Genomic DNA, 14,604 nt, shown 5'->3' on the forward strand with positions numbered 1-14,604 from the left:
AGAGCAAGTTAGGTAAGGGGCTCATAGAGCTTTGTGCTGGGGTTTTACAGGACTTCAATTTAAAAAAATAGAATAGCATTTGTTTCTTCCTCTGTTTAAAAAAAAAAAAAAAAAAAAAAAAAAAGAGGGTGAGAATGCTGATTCAGTTCTGACAGTGTCTTAGGAGAAGTGTAGAGGGCAGGAAGAACGGGCTGCTCCCTAAGGGATGGTGTGGCAGCAGGGCAGGCAGGGGCAGTGGTCTCGCTGCCAAGGGCGCAGTCCTGCAGTGCCTCAGCAAGGTGAAGAGAGCACGTGAGGGTAAGCAGCTTCAGCCAGGAGCAGGGACATCCAGAAAAACCTATGGGGATGGGGCAACTCCAAAACCCACCAGGGAAGTGAGCTGGATGGGTTGGTGTGGGACACGGCCAGAGCTGCTTGGGAAAGGACTTTCTATCTCATGGCTTACTCACTGCAAAGACCTCCAAAATCAGGGAGGAAATTTATGATTTCTTAAGTTTTGGCCATAGGGAAGAAAATAGCATCCCTAACTGGAAAATGGTTTGAAGTAAGTTTAGAGCTGCTTCTCTGTGATTATGACTAGGTGACACCTGAGAGACAGAGCAGGTTGTGTTTGGGTTCCAACAGTGAGTTTTAAAAGTGGCTGTCCTCAAGTGAAATGAAACCCAGGGACTTTTTCAGGATGTTTTGTGACTTCTGGCATTTCAGTGGTCAATTATGAAATGTTAATGGGAAGGGTCAGTATATTCCTCCAGCTTGTGTGATACCCTCTAGGTTGTCACCTAGGTAAATAACAGTTCATGAACAGAAACTGATGTGTTTACAAATGAGCTATGATAAGCTTAAGGTTGCCAGTCTGAAACTGAATTGAAAGAAGAGTAAGTAGGTTTAAGGATAGAAAATCTGTTTCTGTTTTTCTGACAGTGATGTAGTCATTGGGGAATGGATTTACACAGGCAAGAACAAAACAAGAAGCTGTGCAGAATTCTTTTAAACCCACCAGATGTGCAGAGTTTTGTAGGTTTACGGTCTTACTGTTGCTGAAGGTATGCTGGTGGATCAGCCAGTGTTGCACAACATACACGTAAGTTGGAGACGAACAGGAAACTCTTGCAGTCATCAGTAGAAATGTGATTTAGCAAGCTCAGAGCTGGAAAGACTCATTGCAAGTGTTCTTCTGGTATATCAATGTTTGGAAACCTTTGTATTAAATACAGATGTTAGAGCATGCAGTTTGGGGCAGTCTTGACACAGAACCCAGAAGTCTTGAAGGAGTGGTTACTTGAGGATGCTTAAAGCAGTAAGTGCTTAAATTCCCTGGGTTGAAGTTACTGCAACACTCAGGAGGAATTCCTGGCAGTCCGAACACAGTAGAGTATTTCCACCACTGGTGTAAGATGTCTGTGGCAGACCATACATCCCTGCAATGCGTCGTCAGGTCCTGTGGTCCTGAGAAGGTTTCCAGGGGTCTGCAAAAACTGAAATTCTAGCATTTTGCAGTTACAATTACTCTGATTTATGCCTTACCTTGTTAACTGTGATGCAGAACTAGTTAGGAAGGCAGTTAACGGTGGCTGAAGGGAACAAGGATGCTCAGAAGGGAGATATCCATCTTTTCTTTTGGCAGTAGTAGTGATTCATCCAGGTGACAATTCTCTAGTGGGTGATATTGGTGGTAGGGGGATGGTTGGACCAGATGATCTTGGAGGTCTTTTCCAACCTTATGGTATACGGGGCCATATCATCTCTTTAATGCAAGCTGCTGCCTTCCATCTTAGAACAAACAGAAAAGTTAACCCAGGTTTCTAAATAAGTCCAGTATACAGTTATATACTGGGGTAATATTGCCCACCCTTTGCGGTATCCACTGTAACATGCTACTGAACTTCTGATTCCAAATGATACGAGGAAGCATAGCCATGAGAAATGTTGACAGTGTAATTTGATTTTATTTGTATCATTGGCACTTCATGTGTGGGACATTTTTGTTTTGTTTTTAAATGAGAAACATTCCATCAAATGGGAAGAGAACACTTTCTGTTGCCCAATGCATAAGCAGAAAACCTAACCAAACAAAAACCCAATATTAGAAAGAATGGAAAAATAAAACAAGTTAAACAATAATACTTGGCTTTTATGTATAACGCATTGACTTCAAAAATCTGAGTCTTCTGTCCATATAAACAAGTTATAGAGTAGTAACAAAGTGCATGAAGCAAATTGCTAGACTTAACTACGGTATTAAAATAAAAAGTACTTTAAAACAATACTTTAATACAGTTTCTTGCCATGATTCCATCATGCATCAACACAAATCAAATCCCGAGGCAACCTGTGCCTTTGACAGTCTTTCTGTAGTATGTAAATAAATGGAAGTAATGATCAAACTCTCAAGAGGGTGAAAAACATCAGGACAAACCATCTATTTATAAAAGAGTTGTATTAAAAAAAATATATATCAAAGTGCACTGCTGGTACATCTCGTTTGAGGCTATTGGGGATGTATGTAAGATAACACAGGGGCCTGATCCAATCTGCAATGGTTTCAATGCTTTCTTTAAGCACCAGGGGAATAAAGACCGACGGGTGTTCTGTTACTAGCATTACTATTACTAGCATGAAAAACTGAAAACTTGTACCAGAATATATACGTAAACATCTCTTGTATACTGAGGAGGCAAACAGTTTTAAATTATCTGATGTGTACAGTACTGGTACTTAATGTTTTGGTGCCAGTACCAGACTGGTCCAGTAATTAGCATTCAGATCTATTTCTAATTACAGATAAGGCATATAACAAAAAAGTAAATATTTGGTTATTAATATCTCATACAGTTCAGCAACCCAACCAGTCAGAATTTATCTTGCCAATTTTAACAATCTTCAAGCTCTTGTCTTCCATCTGTAGATAATACTGGTCTTTGAAAAAGTAGGTGTACCCTGTGAAGGCAAATAAAACAGTATGCTTAGATTATGGAGCGCAGGACTCTTGATCAAAGGTTCTTTGTTTGATTTCACAAAGCTTAATGAACTATAAGAGCTTATTCCTGAAGCATTTGCACACATTAAAAAAGTTTTATTTAAAAAATAAATAGAAATTCCCATTCTGGAGAACAAAGGTCTTGTCCTAAATAGAACCTGAAGTCACTTTACCATTTTGTGAGCCAGAATTTTCTGGACAGAAATATTTGCTGGCAAAATTGCTGTTGAAACTGTAAACAAGTTAGGACTTGTGATATTAGCGATGTTTCCAAACTTCTACACATACCTGTGCAACAATATGAGGCCGTGCTGTGGGCCAGGCCCTCAGCTGAAGTTGCTAGGAGTGTTGTTTTTTTTTTTTTAAAAAAAAAAATATTAAAAAAAAAAAAAAAAAGAGAGAGAGCAAAACACCACCTGTTTGTGATCAAGGTGAACATCATATTCTAGTTCCTGCTATGCTAGAGCAGAAGGATGCTGAAATGGTGCTGATCCTGAGCAGCCTACAGAAGAGTGTGATGTCTGGAGATCCAAGTGACTGTGTCATCGGTAGCTCTTTTCCATTTACATAACAGCCTGACGGTTGTGTAGTGGGCTTTCAGGCCAGTACAACAAAGCAATGGAAAGTACTAAGATGCTTCAAGGTGCTTTGACAAGCCATGCATAGCCTTATTATCTCTTTTGCTATTTTCAAGAAAATAGCAAGGAAGAAAAGGAGAAAAATCCAACTGAATGCTGATTTTTGCCCTGTTAAGTTTTTGCGAAGTGTTCAGCATCAAGGAAGTAAATGATAAAGAAGAGTAGCAGGTTGAAATTCAATGACCTTTGTGAAAAAGGCTGTTAGCAAAACTGTTATTATTTATTTGTATAAAAGTATTCCAGGAGAGGTTCTGTTCTGTAAAAGTTTCATCTAAAGTATTTTGAGCTGTGATTAATAGGGTATTTGTCAACTGATGTTCAATGGAAAAAGAGAGAGCCCAGAAAGTTAGTGTGATCTAGTAGTTTGCAGATGTGAGCAGCAGTGGCTCTTATGGACCACAAGGAATTGAAGTATCCAGTAAGTGTCACAGGAGACAAATAAGAGACCTTGTTAGAGACTTAGATCGGATTATAGCTTACCACTGTCACCGAGACCCAGGACAGCATCTAGGTTATCTGGAACTCCATTCCAGGAATCCGCAATGAATTTAGGGGATGCAAGTTCCATTTTTTTCTTTTCTTCATTGTACCTAAAGCAAATTATATCTCTGCATTACATATCTGTATTTAATGTAGAAATTTAGCATAATTTTTCAGGGAGTCCTCATGTAACTGTATAAAACAATCAAACAGAAAAGATAACCAAGACTGTAACATTGTTTACATTGAATTATTATTATTACTCCTAATTCCTTTTAAACCCTGTGAAATCCTTCCTTCTGGGACTGTAATTCGTGCTACATTGAAATTTTGCTAAGCAAAATGTTTTCCAGAAATCGAGCTTTAAAATTCCAAAGACAATTTTAGGAAAGGTGACTGTTTTCAGGCAGCAACCGACATATGGAGATACCAGATTTTAATGAGAAATTAATATATTAAAAAAAAAAAAAAACACTTGTTAAATAAATTAAGCTTGTAGTCCATGTAACTGATGGATTACTATTAAATTACAAATTCCACCCTAATTCTTCCCTTAACTTTTTGTTAAAAAACCCTATTGATTTCTCACAGTCCTTTTTCTCTTTGTGATATTCAAGAGGTAAATGCCATGTTAAAATGGGTGCATTTATTTGAACAACACGATGGCTTTGGTGCACTGCTTTGAAGAGAAAACCTCATCTGATGCTAATCCACACAACTCCGAGGAATTAGGGTTTAGATTTCAGTGTCCTTCAAAAGTGAGTGGACCTGCGTGCATCCATGTTGGCAGACGATCAGTTGTTTCACTGACTGCTTCCCGCTATACATGGTGAAGGTAGATCGGTGTGGAGTCATTTCTGCACACCCCCAGGTAATCCAGAATCTCCATTTCCATACACAGGGAATAAATGTCCCACAGATGCAAGGTCCTTAATTGTTCAGAGGAAAGCAGCAAGACAGCAGCCTGGTTTCCCCTTTTTCCTGGCGTATAGATTTCAGTCAGTGCTGGGCTGGAGCAGGGGAGATGTCCTGAGGAGCAGTGACACAGGACATGCTTTGAAGCAGACTTCCAATGCGTGAGACCTCAGTCCCTCCACCAGCACCTCTTCAAAAAGGGCAGGCTTCAGACAGCTCTTCTGGGACCAGCGCTGGCAGGAGGGAAGTGTTATGGTTGTGTGTTCTGCTTCTCACATCTGTAGGTACCTTGGGTCACTTCTCCCTTAGTGCACTATGAAACTACTTGGATTTTATCCAAAGGTACACTAGTACAACTGAGCAGTAGGTTGGTTAAAATCAATTTATATAAATAATTTAAATTACTTCCTATATTTTCTTTGGGTATTTAAAGAAAAGCTTAGTGTCTTCTTACGCAGCTTTAAAATTTGAGCTGTGGAATCTGAGCCAGCTCCGCTTCTCCTTCACATAACTTCTCTTTGTTCAACAATCTTGTTACAATAACGCTAAAATAGCTCAGGGCTGGATGAAGGGAGAGGAGGAGGCTTCCAAAAATCCATTAAAAGCAAGTGTGATAATAGCAAAGAAAGGATTATGGCATGAAACAATTTTGATTCTATGTGGCAAAGTCCTTGTATAAAATGAAACAAGCACATTCTTCAATGTTACTGCATCTGATGCATTTTTTTCTCAAATATTTGTCAACAGCTTGCTTTCATCTTTAACATATAGAAATTACTTAAGCTTCTTTTGATTTTTTAACAATAAATTATGCGTTCTGGAATGCATAGGAGTACGGTCTGAGATTAGAGTAGTGAATTACGTGGAGGCCCTGGAGTGCAGTTAATCACAACAATGGTTGGTACAAAGGAGCCCGGCAGTTTTGCTACCTCATAGTCTGTAGGCTCTGATAGAAATCAGAAGTATTGCAAATGGCTGTATTAAAACTACTTGAAATAATTTAACAAGATGGTCTCTGTGACATTAAAAGATGAATAATGTTCTTTAGCTTTTAAGTTCTTTTTTTTCCTTTAAATTATAGAGGAGAGTAGAGTCTTCAAAGTAATTGAAAGAAAGTTATGATTAAGTGGCACTTGTAAAAGGGTATTTTATTTACTTACAGGACTCCACAGCCATTAGGATATAAAAAAGACATTCATCCAACTTGATAATAACATGAAATTAATGTTCATATAAAGTGGACTCAATTTTACTGATACTTCCTTTGATATTTTATATAGATCATCTCTCAGAAGGGCCCCTTATAGCTTGTAGAATCTTTTAGATTTCTCTTGCTGTTTCTACTTTTTAGCTTTCCTTTAAATTGTCAGTTAATGGGTGGTTCAATTTTCAGCCTGTTGCTTAATGGTGGTATTCCTGGAGTACAGCCCTGTTCCTGGAAGAGACCTCGAATGGTAAAAGCAGGAGTTAGTGTCTCTGTTCTGGTCTCACACTGTTCTGCTAGGCAGCACAGAGGTAATTCACCCAGTTATCAAAGCACCAAGGCACATCTGCTTTGTAAGACCATCTTTTGTGCCAAGTCTTCCTGCCAGCTAAGACGGTAAAATTCCATTAAATAAGCTTAGTACACTATTCATCAGGTGCAATGCAGGGTATTTACTTCTAACACTGCAGTAGTCTTGGGGCATTTTCAAGACATTCCTTCTTAATCTCTGAGACTGATACCTTTCCTGGACAGAGCACGTTCTTGTAGCAGGTCACTTGCATCTTGATTGCAGTTTAGATATCTTGAAATTTACTTAGAAATATAGCCTGGTGCCCAGCTCTGGCACAGATTGCTGTATAAGCTTAGTCAAGTCTGTGCATCTTTCTTTTTTATGCTTTGCCCATCTAAAACATAAAGCCTTGGGTGGAATTATTGGGTGATGATTATAGTAACACAGATCCCATGCTGGTTAGGGTGTCTCAGCCCCATCGCAATATGATAATTGTTTTAATAAAAAGGTGTGAGTTTAGTTGCTTATGTTGCATCATATTTTGCTTCTCAAACAGTCTTTTAACAGGAACCCTAGTGTAAATACACATTTACAGGCATTTGTGGGTATTTGTGGACTTCTTTGCAACAAATCTTCCCTGATCATGCACTGGAAACATGAAAAGGATTGCTGAGACTGTCAAAATGCATTGAAGCTGTGATTTCTTTCCTGAAGTACTAACAGCCTTCTTGCAGTTTGTTCAGATCTCCTCAGTGCCAACTCTATGAGTAAAGCTCATAGTGAGTGACTGGTACATCAGCTGCCGAGAGGATTGCAGTCACCCCCACATCTCCAGTGAGCTTCGCTAGCCGCAGGTTGGTGTTTCTTTTGCATACAGCGCCTTCAGACCTGGTGGCTTAGTGAAAGAATTTCAAAGGCAATCTGGCTTCAAGTGACTGATGATTAGCATTTTTTTTTTTTTGAAGTCCTTTCAGAGCTTTCTCCTAGTTATGAGCTGGTGATAGGACCAACTTGCCCCTTGTAGGAGCCTGGGACTGATGTGGGACAGTTGCTGGGACGCAGGGTTCGAGGGATGGGTTGTTAGTGGTGAGCAGCCTGGCAGAGACACCAGATCTCCTCTTCCCTAGCAAGTTGTTAGCTCAAATACGCACTAGATTCCCACTGTTGTATTGGAGTGCTCTCCAACCATATCCCTGCCTCAGCATCCTCGCCCACCACCACTGTCAGTGCTGTCTCAGCAGCCCTCCTTTATTTTTTTTTTTCCCCCGGAGGATGAAACCCCTGAGTCTGACTGACTCCTTCCTCCTGCACGTGAGTGTGCATTCAGCCCTAGAGATCCAAGCTTGGCTAACAACGTCCCGCCACTGCCACTTCTTTGCCTCTTACTTCCAGTATCTGTCTCCAGCGAAAATATACGTCTTCTTGTTTCTGCCCCAGTTAAAAGCTGCATCGACGCGTTGCACATCAGGCGGTAGTCCCAGGCTGGTGAGTTTCTTTGGATAGCCCCTATCCAAGTTGCTGGCTGTATAAACCCAGTACTCATTTCCTAAGAAAAGTAAGAAACAAACTCTAATTATTAATCAAATACAGAGGAATATTTCTTCTTTTGTGCTATGATATGGGAAATTTTGTTCTAATTGTAATGCTAGACACTCTAATATTTTTCCATCTATGAAACACTAGAGTGCAGTTGTACTGTGATCACAGTTTCTGCTTTTGCCTTGTAATTGTTGCTTGATCTTAGTAAAATATCACCTCAGTGTGCTTTTGCCTCCTCTTTCTCCTTGTCTGTCTCATTTTTCTGAACTCTTGGGGAAAGTCTTTCTAAAGTACAGCTGTTTACCTTTTTAAAAACAAAACACAACACAACAGTTGGCATATTGTAAAACTAAATTGTTAATATTGGTAAATTTTTGTATGGTGAAGATGGGCTGAAATTGGACATGGGCACCTGGAGGTTAAATGCAGAAACTCACTACTTTCTACTCTTTTTTTTTTTTTTTTTTTTTTTTTTTTTCTAAGCCATTTGTCTCCTTGTCTTGTTTTATTTAGTGATTTTATTGAGCAATTACCAGGAATTTTTTGCCCAGAGTTCCTGCTTCTGTTGTCTTTTGTCATATGACATTTTCTAATGTCTCTCCAAATATGTACTGGTGGAAGATGGTCTGATTTTGCATTCTTTATGTGGAATTGTAATTTCCTTAGTAAACACCCCAACTGGATTCACTTAACACCATGGAAAGATTTGTTCATGAAGGGATGTCTCTTGGATCCTGCGATACAGTTAGTGGGAAGGAAAGTCAAATATTTAATGAGACAGGTGTAAAGGGCAGGATTGGAGAAATACTTTAAAAAAAAAAAAAAAAAAAAAAAAAAGCGGGGTGTGAAATTGCCCTTCAACCATTCAGGAGCAAAGGGTGGCTCTCGCCAGCAAGTATTTTCAGACAGCTGGGTTTCAGGTGACTTTCAAACCAATCTTTGATGGCTTGATAGTTCTTATTTACTTAAAGCAGGTTAGTTACGTTTTTCTGGAAAACATAACAAGGGGGCTGACATAGGTGAGAGAGGGGGAGAGAGATGCAGATGTAATAGGGTTATGTATAGTATATGCATTATTGAAAGTGTTTTGACTTGGCTGAAATAAAACATTTTAAAGTGTTTCTTTTCCCGATGTAAACTAAAGCAAATAGCCTTTGAGCCATGTGGAACAGATTATCATTACTCTTTTCCATCCTGTACAGAAAACGTACAGCAGCATCGGCCATGTGGTTTTTACATGACTGGAGATGTTTAGTCATGTTTTTAGGAGACACTGCAGCCCAGTTTTTGCTGGCTCAGTCTGTCATGTTGAAAGCAGCCTCCCAGCCCTGCTAACTCGGCCAGCACAGCTGAACCATGTGTGTGCTTTAGGGTGGCCAGGGCAGCCCTTCCCCTGCTCCTCCCCTCCCGCGGAGGCGGCGAGCATGACTGCCTCTGTCCTTGCTGGAGAGCCACCGAGGCAGGTCCTGGGGAGCCAGAGCAGAAGTCAGCCTCTGGCAAAGGAGGAGAAGGCAGGGGGAGGCATGGGAAAAAAGGATGCAGTCTTCTCAAGCAACCCCGACAGACAATAGGTTAAAATGAGAAGAAAAGGAAGAAACACAGGGTGAAACAGAGCTCCCACTGTTGCTGTTGGGTTGCTTTGTGTTTGAAGTCCTAATCCCTGTTTAGTTCTGTTTGTTGGTGAATGTATCCTTCCAGGGGCCTGTGGCTCCCCTGTGCTGTGGCTGTAACGGGGCTGAATGCTGGTCAGAGCCTCTAGACCCGGCCTTTGCTGGCACGGGGCGTTTGAGATCTGCCACCCCTACCAGCGGCTGTACTGGCTCCCAGGCAGGCCGTGCCCTGGCCTGGTTACAAGTCAGAGGAAGCCAAGCCGAACACAACACTTATGCAAATGACTACTTGCATTTTAAAGCTAAAAACCAGTACCTGAAAAAAATACAGCCTTCTCGTCCTGAGGGGCCTCGTAGACAGCATCAATTTTCTCTGGCAGATCAGGCCAGAATGTAGCAACAAGAAGAGGACCCGTGGGTTTTCCTCGAGGGTTTACAGTCCTCCACATGAATCTGAGCAGAACACAAAATTGTACGAGATTTACAATGAACTAATTCAGCAGCACATCTGTTTCTCATCATTCCTGGCAAAGGCCGGGTGCGCGTGCACGCATGTGTGCGCGCCCACATCAGCAGCAACACACACTTAAAACTGTTTTCCTACAGCAACTGGAAAGCCAAACCATTCACTTAGATGTGTGTTGCTGAAACGATGCACGATGAGCTGCATGCTGGACTGCGGATGAAATTGCTTACGCTGATTGCTTTGGAGTTCGCATTGCTTTTTGCATCAGAGCAAAATGCAGTCTGTGCTTTGTTTATATAAATAAACTCATTTACAGGGCATTTAAACTATTAAAGCTCTCCCGCTGTTGTGTATGGAGCAGATGGATGAGTGTTGGACAAAAGCAGAGATCTGTATTCCATGAATTGCTCTTGCAATGGCTGTTGTAGTGACTGAAAGTTCAGATTTAATAACTGTATATCAAACTGCTTGGAAGTGAGCTGGGCTGTAAAAGGAACTGCCAGCTCTAAAAATGTTCATTAGAGAAATGCAAAGGGTGATTTATTGGCTACTTTATGGATAAGTAGGATCATCATTTGATTTAAGCTCTAAAAAGCTGTAATTATCTTTAAGTGGCAGAGCTTTGTACTGAGGGCTTTTGGTATTAAAAATAGCTCTGCAGTTTCTTCCTCCATAAAACAAACAACTTTTTTCCCTCAGAAGAACAAAAGTTTTGCTGTTGTCATAAATGAAACTCAGCAGGTTAGTGATACCACTAAGTATAGTCATACCATCAAGCTGGAGCTATTAAATTATAAGGTCAAACAGCTCTCACCATTATTATGTTTCTGAAGATCAAGATGCTACTGGCACCTTATTTTTTGCAGACTGCAAGTAGTCATTACTCGTTCCTACCTAGAATAAGCAAATGCTTGAGAAACCAGGAGCTGAAATTGATTTTTGCTTTTGCCTAAAAGTTGGAGCATCAGTCCTAAATTCATTCAATAAATTGCTGTGTTTTTATCAACAGAAACTTGACTTGAAACAAACAACATTAGCTAGGACAAATAAAACATTTTGAAATGCATTTGCAAGTATAATTAGCTGCTGCATACTGAATTATGATAATCTGCAGTGTTTGATATGAAGAAGAGTGCAACTGGCAAAGTGCATCTTTTTTTCTCTTAATTAATAAATACATATTAATTTAACCTGACATATGGTACTAATAATTAAGATAGTAGATAAACTTATTCTCATTTTGCATGCACAAATCTATTTTTAACATGTAAAAAAAAATCTGAGCATATCCCATGATTTTCATTTAAAAAAGAGACAATAGAGCAGTTTGCTAATTGCTCTTATTTGTGACAGTTTTTCGGCATACATGAAACACTGTAAAAGGTAATGATAAAACATATTTTGTACATCTCATCTTAGACAGAAAAGCAGATCCAATATATGAAATAGATATCTGTGTAACAAATTTTCACAACACTTCTTTCCTAAAAGTAGCTCCTTAAAGGAAGAAGGAAAAAAAAAAAGCTCCTGTGAAAAGCCAGGTTACAGGATTCTCAGTCAAGTTTGGACCTGATTCATGGCTGAGTCAGCACTAATAATTGCTATCTGCATGAATTCAAAACTTTCTGGAGTCAATGGAGACTTGAACACAGGGTTTTTTCAATAAAGCCCACATTTCAAGGAACTTCTTAAAATGGTGAGGTTTTCTGTGGGGAGGGAAGCTTTGTCGAAGTTGAATTTTCTTTTGTTTCTTAATTGGGTAAGAGGTATTTTTATTTCTACTCATGCCACTGAGGAAATGGTGAAATTTTGCTTTCTCATTTCACTTTGAAAACATTAAAATGTTTAAAGTCGTTCAGGTTATATTTTAATATTAGGTTTGTAGACAGAATTCATACTTTTAATTTTATATGGTAACATAATCAATGTCGTTATTATTACTTATTATGATTATGTGCAGCTATGTAAAGGGACCAAATCAGTGGGTTGTATTTAGACACTGGTTGCTTGGAGAATCCTGTGCCCAGTGGAAAGGCTCAACTGTTGGGTGTGTATTCCCTTTGATTTCTTTGGTTTGAGATGTGGTTTGAGGGGAAGACAAAAACAATTTTAAAAATAATTCATCTCATCCGACCTCCTTTTTGCTACTTGCTCCTTATGGCTGTGCAATGTGACAGTTGGGTGCTGGGGTCATTTCAGTGAATCATAGAAGTCACACGACATGATAGACATTTTGCTTTTTGGATTCCAAAAGTGAGTCATAATGTTGCTTGCCTGGTATTTTGAATGCTGCAAGACTGACAGGCAAACCCATTCCAGAGGAAAACAATTAAACAATTGTCTGCTTTTGCTGAACGTTGGGTAGAGAATGAGCCAATTTGAACAGATTGGTTTAGTATTTGTGTAGTTCTTCGACCAGCTGAATGTGAAATACCTCTGTTTTGTTCAGATTACAGGGAACACCGAATTGCTCTGCTGATTTAGGGACAGTTTTCAAATGGTTCCTTGCTGAATCAGGCTGTACGTGGTTACCACTTTATCAAAGCAGAAGCAAGGGCTGAAAATCAAGGCCCACGAGTGAGCAAAAGGACATCAGGATGCTGTGAATACTGTGGAACTTGCAAGGCTTTTTTATTGTTATAAGAATGTGTTTTTCCTTTTGAAAGCACTGAGATAAGGTAAATAATTTAGCTCTCTGACTACGCTAGCAGATGTTTTTGCACTGTTTTTGGCAAACTTGGTAAGCCAGGGTGGTGGGACCAGCTCTGCACTGCTTACTGGAGGGGCCCAGCACTGGTTTCCTGCGAGGCTGATCTGCTGGTACAGTGGGGCCCTTTCTGGGCCAAGAGAGGGCTATTGCTAGCCATTACTAGTGATCCAGGATCACTGGGTTGTAAGGAATCTGGGCCTGCTGCTGATGGGGCCCAGAGGAATAGCACAGACGGTTTCCCAGGTGTCCCCATGGACGTGTTGAATGAATCCTTTTAGCACATAGTGGTTGTAATAGAAATGGTTACGTTAACAATTCCCGGTTAGAAGAACAGAATCCTGGTTTCTGCATTGCTGAAACACCAAGAGTGCAGTACAGATTGTAAACCCTCAAATCCAAAACAATCTGTCTAGGAGCAATGAAAAGGTGAGTTTTAATATGTCCATCAGCCTCAGATGCTTGTATATGCTAGGAGATGTTTGATATGGGCACATGCATTGAACATAATATGGGCCCAGATCTTCAGTTGCTTTGGGAGAACGTTCAGAGCAGCTGAGGGTAAATGATATAAAACTGGGCATTGATTTATGGCAGGGAAGAAAGAGCTTTCGTGTCTCTCGGGCATGGTGCTGCCAAGTCTCATAGTCTTTAGGAGAAGCTGTTCAGTGCTGAGCAGCTGGGCAATAACAGGACCCTGGCAAAGGAGCTGCAGCTGTGCAGCCACCTTGTCCTCTCAGGAACACCTCTGCTCTTGCACAAGAAAAGCCTCTTGTGTCTTCTGCTTTAGGGCCTTTGCCCTCCTGCTCCCTATCCTAATCATCAGCATCTCTGATGTGTCGTTACAGGAGCCGTGAGTTGCAGAATGCTGTTGTTAATGATTTCTGGACTTGTCCTGTATTAAATGATTCAAGGACAAGATTTGCTGACAGATGTCCATAATTGTGTCTTTAGGAACACAGGAAAAGGCCAGGCCCTCTTCAGGCCAGGCCATCGTAATGCCTACACTGAAGTTTTGCTAAAACAGTCTCTGGTGGGGGAGGCATTAGGGGTCATTGCCACTAGCCCTTGGTGGTGTGCTTCTTTTGGGGTGTGTTTTTGGAAGTTCAGATTAGAAGTTTTCCTGCAGTCAGATTTGCAACTTTCCTCCAGATTGCAGACTATATGGAATGAAATCAGGAAGGATCGTGCCTCCAGAGCTCTACTTCACCAGAAGTAATGGGGTTTCCAGTGCCGAGTTAACAGTCCTTGCAGTTCTTGCTACAGTCAGCATCCGGAAATATTTTATAGGGAGTGAATCCTTGTTTGGCAGGCAACAGACTGACTAATGCATCTCTTCCATTGCTAATTTTGTGATTAATATTACAGATGCATAAATCTCTAAGGATCTGGGGGGAGGGAGGGGTCAGATGTGGTTTGCATAAGTGTTTAGAAGTTTGGATGCTTTTCCCAGCTACTTGACCCTTTTGAGCTGGTTGCAACCCTTGCGTGATTCCACAGAAACCAGCAGAGTGTGGCACCAAGGTTTATTTTGGCACTCTAATAATTAAATTGGGTTGAAGATACCATGAGATCAGACTCTTTTTGAAAGGCTACTGGCATTTTGTTCTGATCTTGGCTATAACTACTACCCAGTCACTGTCATAGCATCTTGGCATGAGCAATCCCAGTGTAGGCAGAAGCCAGAAATCAAACCATCACAATTTGCCATTTCTTTCCCCTAGGAGCTGATTATGACACGCTGCTATCCCTGAGCACACAGAAGAAAAGGCAGAG

At 40.5% G+C, this 14,604-nt stretch overlaps 1 protein-coding gene and 2 long non-coding RNA genes across 7 annotated transcripts in view; 2 read left to right on the top strand and 1 right to left on the bottom strand.

Moving 5' to 3' along the window:
* Positions 1 to 14,604, top strand: part of LOC311443265 — a 328,368-nt gene that overhangs the window by 190,566 nt on the left and 123,198 nt on the right. The window lies entirely within an intron of this gene.
* The window catches only part of LOC311443268, a 45,190-nt gene that overhangs the window by 17,362 nt on the left and 13,224 nt on the right, over positions 1 to 14,604 (top strand). The gene's annotated exons all lie outside the window — the stretch shown is intronic.
* MMP2 (matrix metallopeptidase 2) overlaps positions 1,927 to 14,604 on the bottom strand; it is a 35,473-nt gene continuing 22,795 nt past the window's right edge. The window contains exons 10-13 of the mRNA XM_084533319.1: positions 9,972 to 10,108; positions 7,893 to 8,052; positions 4,096 to 4,205; positions 1,927 to 2,937 (exon numbers count right to left, since the gene is read on the bottom strand). Coding sequence (XP_084389445.1) covers positions 2,834 to 2,937; positions 4,096 to 4,205; positions 7,893 to 8,052; positions 9,972 to 10,108 — 511 coding nt within the window. The 3' untranslated portion in view covers positions 1,927 to 2,833. The remainder of the gene's footprint in view (positions 2,938 to 4,095; positions 4,206 to 7,892; positions 8,053 to 9,971; positions 10,109 to 14,604) is intronic.

Source organism: Aythya ferina (genome assembly GCF_964211825.1).
Source record: "Aythya ferina genome assembly, chromosome: 12".
Lineage (NCBI taxonomy): Eukaryota > Metazoa > Chordata > Aves > Anseriformes > Anatidae > Aythya > Aythya ferina.